We start from the raw sequence: 17259 nt of genomic DNA, 5'->3' as shown, positions 1-17259 counted from the left end.
TCCTTTAAAAGCAATTGAGAAATAATGGCTTAAGTATTAAGAAGGAATTCTACAAAGATTGAGGGCACAAAAGCAAGTAGAGAAGGGAATAGCATGAAGGAGGAAAAAGGTACCAATGGTTATTTAACAAAATGGGGAGCACAAGAAAATAATACAAAATGTTCTCTACTAGGGGACATTTGGTGTTTTTAGAAAAAAGACTGTCAGGGATATGGATGCAGTGTAAACTGGAATGAGCAATCTAAGGGCATTATAAGTTTGAAAAAGTGAGTGTCACTTTTTCAAGAGGTTAGACCTAAAAAGGAGGAAGAATTGTACTACGTATAAGAATACAAGTAGTGTAGGTACTAGGTGCCATAAAAATATTCTAGTGAAAGCAACATGGTGTTGCTTTATGTGTTCCTGCCTTAATAATAATTAATGAGCTTTATATTTTAAGTTAGTCTTTCAAAATTTTGAATTAATGTTTCAATCTAAAAGATCAGCCTTCTCTAACATTCCATATGCCTCTTCCCCAGTGTTCTCTCCTTACCACTCATCACTAGCTAACACTCCATTTATTTATTTAATTAGTACATCGACTGTCACTTCTACTAGTAGGCTAGCTTCGTGAGATTTTTTTCACTGCCTTGTTACTAAATGTATCTTCAGTTGATACATCAATGCTTGGACTATAAGCCACTCAATAAATATTTGTTCAGTGAATGAATGGTTAAAAACGGTGATAGTGTTACCCTAGGGCACTTTTATTTCTTGGGTAAAGTGCTATGCGGGGCACCTGGGTGGCTTGGTCGGTTAAACATCCGACTTCGGCTCAGGTCATGATCTCACGGTCCGTGAGTTCGAGCCCCGTGTCGGGCTCTGGGCTGACAGCTCAGAGCCTGGAGCCTGCTTTGGATTCTGTGTCTCCCTCTCTCTCTGCCCCTGCCCTGTTCATGCTCTGTCTCTCTCTGTCTCAAAAATAAATAAACGTTAAAAAAATTAAAAAAAAAAAAAGTGCTAGGCTCAGGTCTAAGAAGCATACAAATAATTATGTCAATTGGCCCCATGTAAATGGGAAGCTAAGTGAACTAAGACATGTAAACTTTATATGCAAATGTGAATAATAAATTAACATACAATGGGATAGTGAGTGCAGATAACAAATCTACACTAAATAACAATAAAAAATAGTAATGAATGGTAACACATACCAGTGGGGGATAAGTTAGGAATCCCCTGGGGCTTACACCAATGGGTTAACAAGGCATAAAGAAATACAAAGTCATAAAATGCTCACACCCGAGTTTGGGCAAACCAGATTGGCACCCCAAGAATAGGGAGGCACAAAGGTGCCAGGAATAGGGCGGTGCAAAGGCAAAATAGAGGGGGGGTGCAGAGCACTCAGAATAGAGAGGGAGAGGCAAAGGCCTAAAATAGGAACAGGTGCAAAGATGCCCAATACATAGGTATATGAAATAAACAAGATTAGATATTCAGGGTGGAAGCGCCCCCAATTTAGTACTATAGCAGAAAAGCTGCTTTCACAGGAGACTAGGGGCAGATTAGATAAATTGGTGAATTGGACTATGGACCCTGCGCTGCAGGCAAAGCAGCTCAGAGGGGAAATGGTTAACTAAAGAAAAGGTGCCTTGTCAACCCTGAGGTTATTTCCCCTACCTGTCTCATCCCCTAGGCTAAGGTAAACAGAGGTGCTGGCTCCTGTCCCCTCTACACAATCTTCCTCCAGACTGCCGGCGCGCGCCGGGATTTTGTTTTGTATTAACCCAAACCCCTAACCACGAATATTTTCAAGACACCCTTTCCTTCACTTCCATAAGTTAATGTTCACAGATTCATTACCCCTTTGTACACATCCATCGCCATGTTTGTAAGCCTTCTAATCCTAATAAAAACAGGGCAAGTACCCTTATTCGGGGCTCTTGTCTTTTCCCAGACATTAGCCATCTCTCGCTTTCAATCCTGAGTCCCGCTCTTTTGCTAGACAAGAGAGAATTTTAGACCCAGAGTCTACGACATATACCTATAATGTACACCTGATTCTGAGAATTTAGGAGATGGCAGGAAACAATACAAAAAAGGGAAAATGTAATCAAAGTGATCACTGGTTCTTCAGTGAAAAGAGTGTACATAGTCACAAAATTCTAAATGTGTACTGCATTCAACATTTAGACTTCATCAATAAACAATGGCAGAACATTTAGTTTTAATCACCAGATAAAAAGTAAATGATATCAGCCTTCATATACAAAAATGTAAATACAGAAGGCCAAAACTGGATCATGGAAAACTGAGAATGGCAGCTGAATGAAAAAAGAAAACAAACGCCATATTCTTCTTACAAAGCAGAGATACAAAATACAGTATCAGTGGTTTAATGGATTTAAAGTAACTGTCTTTTAAATAATAGACTAAAAATGGGGAGTGGGAGTGAAAACTGATGCCTAAAATCATATATATATATATATATACACACACACACACACACACACACACACACACACACACACACTCTCCTGATTACAATTTCAATTTTATGTCCAAATGTGTGACATATTCGAACTGTAAGCTATTATCACCATGGGAAGCCGTTTGGGTACAAAGAGAAGAGTGTTAAAGTTGACCTGACCTGGGTAGACGCCAGGCTCTGCCACTGCAGTAAATCTAATTAACACCCCTGAGCCATGGTTCTCTCATCTATGGAACAATTGCAGTGAGCATGAAATGCCACGATGTGCACAAAATGCCTCACCACATGGACACTACTCACTAAATATCAAATTTGTTTGGTTCCTTGTTTGTTTGCGTTTTATTAAATAAATAGACGTGAAAAAAATGAGCTAAACTATGTATACCAAGAATAGCAGTATTAACTAGAACTCCAGTTCCATATAAACATGCAAGATTTTTGTAGAAAATTAGCAATACAATATTAGAAGTTTTAAAAATTTTATTTATCATCCTTCACAATAAGTTATGTAGAAAAATACATGTTTGAATACTTTCACTTGCTGGATGATAAAGCCTGTTATCTTTAAAATAAAAATAAAAAGATGAATAAATAAATAAATAACCATCTTAAGAAAAAAAATGGGCATTTTCTTTAAAAACCATTTATTATGAGCTTCATTCTTTTTAATTAAATTTGATTTAGTAACATCAAAAAGAATTTTTGACTTAAGTGAAACGAACACTTAATGATTTTTTTAAAAACAACTTTTGCCACTCAATACAAAGAAAAAAAAACTTTACTAAAGATGGTGCTATGGCATTTTCAGGTTCATGAGAACCCTACAATATTTGAATAAAAAATATAAAACTTTACATAGGAATACATTTCTTTTTATGAAATATTATTAATTCCAACACAGAGTCCTTTGGAACATTTATTAATTTTTCATGTTGATATTTTTCACAACTCTGCCTCTCCTCCAATTAGAAGAATGTACAAAACTAATATTAGAGTCGGAATTATTCTGCCTGGTTTAAAAAATGTTATTAGAACACAAGAGGAACTCATTCATTCAATTTTGCAGCCCAGCAATAACACATGCATATGTATCTATCAGAAAGTGTGCAAACAATATTGTTCAACAGGTGTAACTGTACCAAAGAAAATAATGTAAAAGAACATTTTCATAACACAATGATTTTAAACATTTTTTTGAATATTGATGATACACAGTGTTATACTAGTTTAGGTGTACAACATAGTGATTCAACATCTCTACATGTTATGCTATGCTCATCACAAGTATACCTAACATCTGTCACCATACAACACTATTACAATGTCATGAACCATATTCCCTATGCTGTGTCTTTTATTCCCATGACTTACTCATCCCATAACTGGAAGCCTAAATGTCCCACTCCTCTTCATATGTTTTGTCCAATCCCCTACTCTCCTCCCCACTGGCAATCATCAGTTTGTTCTGTATATTTGTAGGTCTGATTTTGCTTTTTGTTTGTTTATTCATTTGGCTTTTTTTTTAGATTCTACATATGAGTGAATCCATATGGTATTTGTTTTTCTCTGACTGACTTACTTCACTTAGCATAATACCTTCTAGATGTATTTATGTTGTCAAAAATGGCACGATCTCATCCTTTTTAACAGCTGCATAATATTCCATTCTGTTAGAGTGTGTGGTGTGTGTGTGTGTGTGTGTGTGTGCGTGTGTGTGAGCGTGTGCACATGTATGCCACATGTTCCTTCTCCATTTATCATTATTTTTAAATTTTTTTTCAATGTTTATTTATTTTTAAAAAATAGAGCATGAGCAGGGGAGGGGCAGAGGGAGAGGGAGACACGGAATCCGAAGCAGGCTCTAGGCTCTGAGCTATCAGCACAGAGCCTGATGTGGGGCTTGAGCTCATGAACGGTGAGATCGTGACCTGAGCCAAAGGCAGACACTTAAGCGACTGAGACACCCAGGCACCCCTATCCATTTGTCTCTTGATGGATACTGAGGTTGCTTTCAATATCCTGTCTATTGTAAATACTGATGAAGTAAAATTAGGAGTACATATATCTTTTTGCATTAGTATTTCTGTTTCTTTGGGTAAATACTCAGTAGTGGAATTATTGTATCATATGGTATTTCTATTTTATTTTTGGTAGGAACCTCCATACTGTTTTCCACAGTAGCTGTGCTAATTTACATTCCCACAAACAGTGCATGAGGGTTCCTTAGTTTCCACATCATTTCCAACTCTGTTATTTCTTGTCTTTTTTATTTCAGCCATTCTGATAAGTGATATCTCACTTAGGTTTTGATTTCCATTTCCCTGATGACTAGTGAAGTTGAGTATCTTTTCATGCATCTATTGGGCCATCACACCAGAATGTTTTTAAACCGTATTTAGAAAAATTTCTTTAACAGTATGCCTAATATTAAAAATTCAGCTCTATAGATTTAACATTTTTTTCCACACAACAGATAATCATGACTCAAATGTGCATATATATATACAGCAGGAAAATATTGCCAGGTAAATCTAATATATTAAAAATAATTATTGGAAAGGTTCATCTTACAACCAAATATATAAAAAATTAATCTAAATTACTTCTTGGGACATCATAAACATTTCAGTAATTAATTTCACATATATATCTTTGGAATTAAAATTAAGAGAAGAAAAATAAACTTGCCTAATCTTATTTACTTAACAAAAAATATTTAACAAATATTTCTCCAAGGAAGGTTCAATGTAACTGACCTTGTTTTTGGTCAGCTTTTAAAACAAAGTAAAACTTTTGACTTTGCTCCATAACTGTCTGTAAAATATAAATCTACCTGTTTCTTCTCACTATCTAATAGTTTCAACACTATTTCTCAACCCATGTTGCAGAGTTATGAAGCCTACGAGTGACTGATTGCTATCCACTGCAGGATAGAGAAGGAATGTCCCGAGAATCTAGAATTTTCCCATGTGATTCTAATATCTAATAAGAGTGGGCTTGATTAAAATTAAGGAGACCAGACAGCTCTTAGTCAAGTGGAACACAATTCCATCAGGTAAGAACACATCATGATTCCATGCCTTCTGGCCCTCCCAAGACACCCACTTATTTTCACTCCCAAAAGCAAGTATAAATGACAGTACTACTGACTTGGCTGCTTAAGAGTAGAATTCTAGAGTTCATTTTCCTCTAAATGAAAATACAAGAAATTTAATGAATGTGAAATGATTAAATTGTAGCAGGACTAAATCATCATAAAGGAGGAGTTATTCTCTTCTTCTACCCACCTCCCAAAAGGAACGAAGTACTTGGGGAGAGGCAACCAACATAGTTTGTCTGGACCAAACCCTCATACATACAAAAAGATACAAAGAAAAAAAAAGATGACCTAGATTTTTTACCAAAATGTATATACTTATTAACCTCTAGGAAATCAAAAAGCAGAATTTCAACTCTCCTGATAGGATTTAAGCCAAACAATGGGGATGGAGGAGCAGGTGGACCAGAAGTTGTTGAACCAACTTCTCTGTAGGAAACAGTGTAGAATTGTTTGAAAGCGACTACACTAGGCCCTTCCCAAGACATATTAGAGAATATGGTGTCCTCTACCTCAACACTTAAAGCTACTTAGCTAGTGCAACATTTTTCTGGGTTTCTGTATTTTCTTCTAAATAAATCTTTAATTGGGTCATTGTGTCCATATATGTAAAAATGATTTTAAAAAAGAGATGAGGGGAGCCTGGGTGACTCGGTTGGTTAAGCGTCTGACTCTTGGTTTTGGCTCTTGGTTTCTTGGTTCATAAGATTGAGATCCACGTCAGGCTCTATGCTGACAGTGTGGGGTCTGCTTGGGATTCTCTCCCCTCTCTCTCTCTAACCCTCCCCCATTCACATTCTCTCTCTCTCTCTCTCTCTCTCTCTCTCTCTCTCTCTCTCTCCTCTCTCTGTCCCTACCCCACTCACACACTCTCTCTCAAAATAAATAAACTTAAAAACAAACAAACAAAAAGAGATGAAAGGAAGCCCACTGGTGTGTCCAAATTTGAGCAAACCAGGAACAGCCTACTGTCTGTTTTGTAATTAAGTCCTGAAAGTCTGTTTCTCTAAGAGCTGAAGATAAATCCGTGAGACCCCATACAGAAAATACAGCACAGTTGTGAGACCCTCCAGTCTTTGCCAAAGGAGCAGAAATACTGTATACTTAGTGCCACTCATGGATATTGGTTTTTTTCTTCTTTGCCATCTGTCAACATAAAACTCCATTCAATTACCGGGACCCGGTCCCTTCTCCTTGTCCCTCTGTTCAAGGTGCCCGAAACTCTGACATTGACTTCCCTTCTGTATTTTCTCCCAATACATTACATATTTTATTATTTTCTCTTCTTGCATGCATGGTTTCTGAAGATAAGTCAGATGAGATTCCTACCTTTGCTCCTCTATAATTAGGGTGTTTCCCCCACCCCCACGCCCAACTTCTTTCAGTACTTTATCTTTGATTTTCTATCATTTGAAAATGATATTTCTAGGTGTATTATTTGACATTTTTTCTTCTAGGGGCTCTCTGAGCTTCCTGAATCTGTGGTTTGGTGTCTGATATTAATTTGGGGAAATCCTCAGTTACTATGCTTTCAAGTATTTCTTCTATCCCCTTCTTTCATCTCTTTCTAGTTTTCCCATTACATCTATGTTACACCTTTTGCAATTGTCCCAGAGTCCTTGGATATTCTGTTCTGTTTGTTTTTGTCCAGTCTTTGTTCTCTTTGCTTTTTACTTTTGCAGGTTTCTGTTGATTTATCCTCAAGTTCCAAGATTATTTCCTTAGCCATGTCCAGTCCACTAATAAGCCCATCAAAAGTATTCTTCATTTCTGTTAGTGTTTTTATCTCTAGCATTTCTTTTTGGTTATTTCTTAAGGTTTCTAGCTCAGCTGACACTATGTATCTGTCATTGCATGCTGTCTATTTTATCCATGAGAGTCCCTGGCATATCAATCAGTTATTTTAAACTACTGGTCTAAGTTCAACATCCATGCCATGTCTGTTCTGATACTTGCTCTGTCTCTTCAAATTGTTTTGTTTTGTTTTGTTTTTGCCTTCTGGTATGCCTTGTAATTCTTTCTTGATAGCCAGTCATTACACACCAAGTTAAAGGAGCTGCTATAAATAGATCTTTAGAAATGAGGGAGTGAGCCATGGGGTAAGGGGAAGCATTCTAAGTCCTGAGTTAGCATCAGTCTTTATGAGCTGATATCTCTAGACTGTGACCTTCGCAAATGTTTTTTTCAGTGTCCTGGCCCCCCTTATGTGAAAGAGGATGGCCACAGTAGTCTGGAATTGTGTGTTATCCTTCCCCCAGATCACCTGGGCTCCGATAACTATGTTTCCAGCAGGTTAAGGTCTGGTTAACTAGTTTCCCTGAGGGCAGGGACTGTTAAGCAGAACAGAATGCTCTGCTGTATTTCAAAATGTTTCCTCTTCCCTGACCCTTGCTCCCAAGGGGATTTTTCTCTCATATTTACTGTGAGAACCTGGTCAAGCTCCTGGAGGTGAATCTCACAAAATTAAGAGACCCCTTCCCCATGACTACATTCCCCAGGGGTTTTTAACTCTCAGGGTTATCTGCACTGAACCTCCAGAAATTCATCAAATGCAATTGAGGTTTTCCTGCCCGCACACTGGTTCCCAGGTTGATTTCCACTTATGAGTCTCTGCTCTGGGAAATTACTATTCTCTGTATTTGACTGTGAGTCTCTCCAATAGTAGAGATAGTATTTTGCCCTGTTTCCTCCCTCTCTTGCTTTTCTCCTGAACCTTTTAGACAATTTTTCATGAGTTACCCTATTTTTAATTTCCAGGAGCTCTTTTTGGTTCACGAAATGTTTCCTGTTTTGTCTTCAATTGTTTTATTCTACAGCCTACTATTCTTGCTTTATGTATGTACACTCTTTGCAACTTCTCATATTACTATTGGGATAGCTGTTATACATTTTAAAATCTACTTCCTCTCCTAGAATTGTATAGTTTTGTTTGTTTCCTCTGAGTTCTTTGTTTTTAATGTTTTTTTATGTTTGTTCACTGTTCTTCCTTTCCCTTGTCAGGAATTTTGTTAAACATCTATTGATCTCTGTACTCTGAACATATGCAGAAGTGAAACACTCAAAAGCTGTTTGAGACTTGACTGAATGTAGGAATCTTATTTCACACAGCATTCTATCTTGTGATGGATCATTTCCCTACAGAAAACTACTCCAATCTTGTTCCAATGGAGGTGTGGACATGGCTATTAGGATTCTGAGTCACTTGGGAGAAGCACCTCACATTCAATGAAACGACTTACTCTTTAATACCTTTGACTTATCCCTGACTCTTAGTTGCACCTTCTGGTTCTGAGTGAAGGGTATCCCTGGGTCAAACTCTGCCAATATTAAACCTGTTCCCCGGGGTGGGGAAAGGGATCAGCAATGGGTTTCTGAAGGGATTCAGGGAAACTAACTGCTTCTCTTACAGACTTTTAATCACTATTCATATGTTTAGTCCTACATATAACCTTACTTACAGAAGCATCTGGTGCCTCTATATCCTGAGATTTTTGAAGTTCCATTGCAAAAAGCAACCTGCTTCTGACTTGTTTCCTCTCTCAACTTAAATTTTAACTTCCTTCTAAGTCAGTTACCACTCATCCATCTGCTTTCTAGCTTCCAAACTTGTGTTAGTGCTGTCTCATCTACCATCTCCTTGGTCCTTATGAGTGTAATTTTTTATTCATTTCCTGTTAATTTGGCAGAGTGTCAGAAAAAAATGAAACATATTTGTTTAACTGAAAAATCCCAAACTCACACTGTAAAGGGTACTCCAAAAGATATTATATATTTATTTCTTAATGTTTATATTCCTCTTTAATACTCAAACCATTATTGATACTGGAGGGCAGCAAGTACTTTAAAACCAAGTTATCACTTAAGGGGCACTAGATTCACAATTACAAAAGTTAACTAATTATGGAAACATACAGGAGATTGTAATCAGTTCAAATTCATTTATTTTATAAATACATTTGGAGCATCTAATTAAGAAACTAATTAAGAAACTTCTGCAATGATACTTAAGTGAACTGAGAAGGGTGTGGTTTGAATTAAGATAATAACCAGGGAAAAGAAGGGGAGCAGATGAATTTTTAGAAATATATATTAGAGGGGCTCCTGCATGGCTCAGCCAGTTAATCATCCAACTTCGGCTCAGGTCATAATCTCACAGTTCAGGAATTTGAGCCCCACATCAGGCTCTGTGCTGACAGTTCAGAGCCTGGATCCTGCTTTTGATTCTGTGTCTCCTTCTCTCTCTGCCCCTCCCCCATTCACACTCTGTCTCTCTCTGTCTCTCTGAAAAATAAAAAACATTTAAAAAAAGAATATATATATAAAGAATATATATTGTAGGGGTGCCTGGGTGGCTCAGTCAGTTAAGTGCCCAACCTCAGCTCAGGTCATGATCTTATGGTTTGTGGATTCAAGCCCTGCATTGGGCTGTGCACTGCCAGTGCAGCCTGCTTAGGATTCTCTCTCCCTCTCTCTCTCCCCTCTGCCTTTCGTGCTTTCTCTCTCTCAACATTAATAAGTAAGCACTAAAGAAAAAAATAAATATATTTTCATAAAGAGAAATATTTTACAAATTTTCTAAACTATATTTGTTCTCTGCTCTCATATTAGTTTAGTAGGCTGCAGTGATAAAGTAGCACAAGCTGGGTGGCTTAAATAACTGAAATTTATTGTCTGTTGGTCCTAGAGACTAGAAATCCAAAATTAAGGTGTTGGCAGGGTTGATTCTTTCTAAGGGCTAGGAGGGAAGGATCAGGCCACTCTCCTTGGCGTACAGATGGCTGTCTTCATGTTCACGTGGCATTCTCCCTCATAACTACCTGTATTCAAATTTCCTCTTTTTACAAGGATACCAGTCATATTGGATGAAGGCCCGCCTTAGAGAGCTCATTAAAATTTGATTTTCTCTCTTGAGACTTTATCCCCAAATAAGTTCACATTATGAGGTACTGGGGGGTCGGACTTCAATATATGAGTTTTGGAAGACACAGTCCAAGCGATAACAACCCTCTTCAAATAAAGGATGAGAAAATTGGTTTAAAAATCAATAAACACTTTAGGTAAATTAGAGTGAGGTAAACAGGAGAGCACAGAGCTTGCCACATTCAGGACTCATAGTCTAAATTAATATAACAAGAGGGTCTTATTAACTATTCCAGGAAAAAGCAAATCATGTCCCAGAAAGACCCATGCAATATTACCTTTTCCTCAGTCACTACAGGAAACACTAAGGTTTTGTCTCTGCACCACAGATATGGCTAGAGATAAACTCACTGGCTTAGAAACACGAGAGTTAACAGTATCTACTCAACATAAAATAATAAAGTACTTTCTAAAAACAATAAAATTAGAATGCATGTTTAAAAATAGAAGTTATAATTCAGTAAATTATACAATTTAATTATGAGTTTATATAACTTAAGTCTGATAAAAATACATCACAGAGATCATCTAAGCCAAAGGATGCCAAGTTGGAATGTGCTTCCCAACCACGTGGGAATCTTTTTAAACACACAGATTCTGGATCCCTACCTCATATATCTAGAATAGAATTTTCATGAATGCATACTTTTTTAGAAGCCCTCCAACTGATTCTAGTGCAGACTGCCTGATCCATCTGCTTTGTTTTAGTTGAGGAAAATGAGACCATTTTAACAAAATTACATAGCAAAGGACATACATAATTAAAAAAATGGTCCAGTTCTATTTGTATATGACTCATTTCATTTTGATCAATGGAAAACCCAAGAATTAGTAGAAACTACCTCAAAAACAGTTTTACTGATATAGGCCATAATGCAACTATTCATATATCATAGCAAAGACTGTTCAGAGATATTTGCTTCCCTTTAGTAATAAAGTTACCTATATTTAACATTGGCAGATTTTTTTTTTTAAATCCAAAAAACAATCTTCTAAGGTAAGAAGCACAATTTATGAAAGAAAATTTAGAAACTTACAGATGATGTCCTATCCACTTCACAACGGCTGCTCAGAATAAAACAGGCCTCAGCATCATCCATCCTAAATACAGACAGAAAAACAAAATAATCATACACTGAAATATCTGTGTATTGTCTGAAAAATAGAATCCCAATGCTTAATCCAATGTACACAAAGTATAAATAAACTATGAGTATCCTTAGGCTTAAATGAAAGTTAGATTTCTAGCAGATCATGACTGGACTTAACTGTGAACAAAACAATTGTTGAATTGGCTATAACTCAATAGATCATAATGACAAAAGTAAAAAAAAAAAGTACTCAAATTTTGTGATTATATATTTTTTCATGTATGTGCTTTGTTTAAATTCAGGGAGTTGTATTGGTCTTTATTTTATGATTAGTTACATTTTAACTGCAAAGTTACTCAATTAACTAGGAGAGAAGGAACAGAGCTAATTAGTATTCTTAAGTCAAACTCTACTATACATTTACATTTCTTGGAGATGATTCATCATCTTGTTCCAAACCACTGTCCCTTATGCTAAAGTTCTACATTTCTTAAATTTGGTGGTAAACGGTATGTTTCAGTGCTTGATGAATAATGTTCTAAAAACCTAAAAATGTTGGAGTGCCTGGCTAGCTCAGTTCCTAGAGCATGCGATTCTTGATCTCAGGGGTTGTAAATTCAAGCCCCCCATTGTGTGTAGAGATTACTTAAAAATTTTTTTTAAAAATCCTTAAAAAAAATAAAAGCATCAAAAAGTTAATTTCAAAATAAGAAATGTTTTGTCTTTTTGGTTCATTATGATAAAATAAACCTTCCCCCCTCCCAAAAATTATATTTTCTATGCAGCGAAAAGAGAAAAGTCCATGAAATTAGACCAAACCAAACAGTTTTGGAAAAATATGAAGCCATGGTTATAAGATAATGAGTATTGCATAACATTTTCAAAACATCATCTTCAACAAAGCAATTCAAAATTCATGCAACTGACCTTTGGAACTGGTTTGGAGGATCCTACTCCTTGTTTCTTGCATGGGAAATTGTGTTGAAGAATGTATTAGTTAACATTAAATCCCAAATCTTTATATGACATTAGGATAAGAAATGAACATAAAATGAATACTTCTTTCTTAACCCAGATTTTTTAGTATTACCAGCCTGCTACCTCTCTCATCCTCATTATCATCCTTTTTAATTTCCAATGAATGAATGATTCTTGTAAATGTGGTTGATTTTGCTGAGAAATCATTTTAATACTATTAATAATAAATGAATTATGCTAATTCTAAATTGTGAAATTAATAAATATATAAGCAAATAATTTTCCCTCTACCCTTCTAGGTTCTTGGCTGAGACCCCTCTGTAATAAAAAGACAGATTAACAGAAGAAAAACAAACAAGTTTAACAACACATATATATACTTCCTGTATAAGGTACAAGTGGGAGACACAAAGGAAAACTATTAACTCCTCTCCCATGAGGCCACCACCTTAAACTCCTTCTTCAGCTAAAGACAAAAGATGTTTGGCTAAAGGTTGGGGGAACCAGATATGGGACCTATCAAGAGAGCACAGTAAACAAGGGTAAGATTGTTATGCAGATTTAGGTCTTTGCCTTCTCATTCACAAAAATTTCCAGAGATGGAGTTATCCTCCTCTTGCAGGCACTGAGGGGGAGCCAGCCTTATGGATTGAGATGTTCCTTACAAATGTAAACATCCCTTACAAAAAGGGTTAACTTCTACTTGGCTTTCAGTTTTTCCTAAGTCTACTGCTTCCTTAAAAATAACCAGCTTGTGATAATCCTGCCTTGGAGGCACATTTGGGGGCAGCAAATTCTGCTACTTTCTATAGTATCAAGCTAAAATACTACCAGATAATTCTAAGAGCTTAATTTATTACATAATGAAAAGGCTTCATTTATCACATAAATTCATAGTGAACATAATATGGGAATTATTCTTATGTGAAGAACTTAATGTATACAATAAAATAAACATATTGACTACCGATGCAGATGAATATAAAGATGCAAGTTATGTTAGTGCCTAAGCAACTATTTTTTTAGAGTTCCCAAATTATGCGTTTAGATAGCAAATAGCAAACACCTAAAGTCATCTTTCACTTGAGGTACTGGGAGAATCTGACTTAACTACTGTACGTACAGTGACAACTATGAAGTATTTAATCCGCCAAAAAAACTAATATATTTTCAAAGAAACTAAATTTCCTAATTATGCACCATTCATTATATCCTGATAGTTTCTACTAACTTTTTTGTTTCAGAAGGTATTAAATCATTGAAGATCTCACTTTAAGTGACCTGTTGCATCTAAATCAAAAGTAGTGTCAAAGTTCCAGTTACAAAATATCTAGTCATCAACTTGCAGGAGTATGTAGCAAAAAAGAGTGTGAGAATTTTCTTCTGTTCTTTTCCATCACCATCCTGCACGCACACACACATACACACCACACACACATGCACACACACACAGAACATGCACAAACACACCCATACCCATTAACACAGGTACCAAGACATCCAGAAAAAAATAAAACAACAACAAAGAAAAAAAAAACGTATGCTCTAAAATTCAGTGAGGAGACATATTTAAAAGACTTTGTAAGACAACTCAAGGATAAATATGTAGATGTAGGATCCAAGGGCAGGCCACCCCAAGATGGGCCACTTTGGCATGAAGACTATTTTAAGCTAAAAAGCAATCAAAACCCAGCAGATTCAGGAAAAGGTCTTTATCTCCCTCCTCACTGCCTAAGAAGAATTTAGATTAGATGAGAAAATCTGCTCCAGGAAGAGAGCTATCACCATAGATAACTACCTTAGGATATAAACTAGGTAGGATAGGGAGGGAGGAACCTAGCAAGGCCTGTTTGATCAAAATTTTCCATGTCCCATTCTGAGTGGCCCAGCAAACATATGCTTACCAAATTAATTATTCTTTTTCATCTTCCTGTAAATTATTTTCCTTCCCTTGGAAGACCTCTACCCCTTCTCCTCTACCCCTTCTCCTTAGTTCAGAATAACATATATACCTCCTTTTGCCTAACTATCTTTGAAAGTTCCACATCCGTATGGATTCCCTGTACATGCACTATTAAATTTGATTTTCTCTTGTTAATCTGTCTCTTGTCAATTTGATTCTTAGTCCAGCTAGAAGGACCTAGAAAGGGACAAGATATTTTTTCCTCCCCAACAAAGACATGTTTAAAACTTTAAAAGCAACAAAAAACATGTAGCAAAACCACCTCTGCTAAAGATTTCTTCTGGCTTCTGAAGCTATGGGTATTGTTTGCAGATGCCCTGACTCCCTGGTGTCCATGGTCTGCCCAACCGTGCTTTCACTCTGCTTATATGGAACAACCCCATGATTTGTGACAAATGCCTACGCCTATGTCACCTTTAAGCGAGGCTGGCTAGCACATGTGCAACAGGAAAAGAGCAACTAAGACTCAGTTACTCTTCTGATTCCTCCAGCCCCCAGGGACAACTCTAACACCAGGCAACAGAAGTGTCATCTGCCCACTATATAATACAAACTCTAAAAATTTAAACCGTGACTCAAACTGCTTTGGCATTTCACATAATGTTTGGCACAAGATTTTTATTTGTGGAATAAAAACAGTATTCAAGGATTCAGAGACTACTCTAACAGTGGGTCTGGATAACTCAGCTAATTACACCATGCCACACTCCTTATTGTGTTGTGTGGACACGGTCCACTGAATATCCTCACACTGAGAAAGAGGAGCAAAACACTGGTTTTATATTTTTAACCTTTCAATTTGACCAGCAGTAGGATAAAGGCAAGACCCTGTATTCAAAAGTACGTAAATACACCTTTCAAGAAGAAAACCGCTAAAATTTGGAGGAGAGAAAAGATATTAAAGTATTGCAAGATGGAAAATAGATAGGGATACCTACTTTGCTCTCAACAGATCCTGATCTTTAAGGGCTGAGCCTTGAAGGTAGATAACTCTTTGTGACCACATTGGAATCTGCAGTACCCTCCGAACTTGCACATCCATTTCAGTAGGACACAAAATCACCACATAATAATCCTGTTCAAAATAAAATGGGCAATAGGATGAAATCAATAATGTTGTGTTTTATATTACATAAGTAAACAGAATATCTAAGAACATTTAGAAATACAATGAAAGAGAAATAAACTTTCACTAGTAATTAAAAATCTGCATTTAAAACCTGGGCATATATTAATTAACATGACACTGTAATAAACATAACTGAGACATATAAAAATCACATAAAACAAAATACAATAATCCTGATCTTTTTCAGTCTCATTAGTACCATGAAGAGAAAGTAACTGGTGCTTACTATGTATACATTTCCAGCCTATGAAGTTTTCAGTAATAACTTCAGGCTAATTCTAAAATATACAATACACACAGGGAAGAGGTGCTTAAAAATCAATTCATACTTCAAATTGTTACTTACTGTTTGAAAAACTAGGATGGTGATTTATATCATTTGGTCATATTATTATTTATTGATAATAATGAAAAATCTCTGATGAATATCTGAATGGATAAGGATTCATAAGAATATTGATAATACAAAGTAAATTTAACAGTTTAAGATCATGTATTTCAAAATAATGGTCCTTTGGAGAAAACACAAAGGTATTCTGAGTGATAAAATAGTTTAATACACAGGTTATAGGAATTACAATTCTGTGGTAAACACTCACCATTTTATCACTCTAAAATATATCCAGTAGAAATCTGGGCAGTTTTGAGAACTCTCCATATTGATATTTATCAGAATAAATTACTATATATCAAAATTTGGGGCTTCAAATTTTCCCCAAAATAGATTTTCTTTATGGGTTATAAAGAGAAAACCTGCAATTATTTAATATGCATAAGAATAAAAATAAATATGGTATTTCTTCAAAAATGCAAATTATATGAAAACAAAAGAATGTATCATGTAATTTAAGTATCACTTGTAAATTGTATTTTTAAAAATATTTTTTTAAGTATTTTAAAAGTTCTCCAGTGTGGGGCACTTGAGTGGCTCAATTGGTTAAGGGCTGAACTTCAGCTCAAGTCATGATCTCATGGTTCATGGATTCGAACCCCTCGTCGGGCTCTGTGCTGACAGCTCAAAGCCTGGAACCTGCTTTAGATTCTGTGTCTTCCTCTTTTTCTACCCCACCCCCACTCACACTCTGTCTCTCACACACAAATAAATAAATAATAAATTTTTTTTAAGTTCTCCAAAAGTCAATTTAAGGGAGATCTAATTAGAACTGTACTCAGTACTGTCTTGACCTTAAGATTGTCCAACCTCTTGACAACTTTACTGAGGAAATACAAGACATTCAAGTAGCTCTTTCCTGTTTGACCTAAATTAAGTGCATTAAGCAGGAAAGGAGATTACCTAAATCTACACTGGCCCACTACCATGGCAAGTGGAAAAGTATCTGAAGATTTTATCTGCATAGACAGATGAAGAGATTTTTTTTTCTGAATTAGTGTTCTCAATTCAGCCAGTTATTGTCCAATTTTTGGTGATTCATTGCTACTATACGACCTAGTTACATTCTAGGAAACAAAGGAAAAAATGGAAATTTCAGACTTCTACATTTCTATCAGCAACACTTGATAAAATTTTTGATATTTTCAAGTAGATGATACTGTGAAATTACTTTTTCATTGTTTTATATTTTATTTTAAATTTCACTGTTTCATAAAAAT

General features: G+C 35.9%; 1 protein-coding gene across 9 annotated transcripts in view; it reads right to left on the bottom strand.

The window, feature by feature from the left end:
* Positions 1 to 17259, bottom strand: part of KCNT2 (potassium sodium-activated channel subfamily T member 2) — a 364447-nt gene that overhangs the window by 175814 nt on the left and 171374 nt on the right. For all 9 annotated transcript variants that reach the window (XR_007148220.1, XR_007148221.1, XR_007148222.1 and 6 more), the window contains exons 11-12: positions 15458 to 15594; positions 11525 to 11588 (exon numbers count right to left, since the gene is read on the bottom strand). Coding sequence is in view for 6 of the 9 variants with exons in the window: in XM_047840789.1 (XP_047696745.1) it covers positions 11525 to 11588; positions 15458 to 15594 (201 nt within the window). In the remaining 3 variants the exon portion in view is untranslated. The remainder of the gene's footprint in view (positions 1 to 11524; positions 11589 to 15457; positions 15595 to 17259) is intronic.

The sequence above is a fragment of the Prionailurus viverrinus genome, chromosome F1, assembly GCF_022837055.1.
Source record: "Prionailurus viverrinus isolate Anna chromosome F1, UM_Priviv_1.0, whole genome shotgun sequence".
Classification (NCBI taxonomy): domain Eukaryota; kingdom Metazoa; phylum Chordata; class Mammalia; order Carnivora; family Felidae; genus Prionailurus; species Prionailurus viverrinus.
This window is presented reverse-complemented; position numbering and strand designations above follow the sequence as displayed.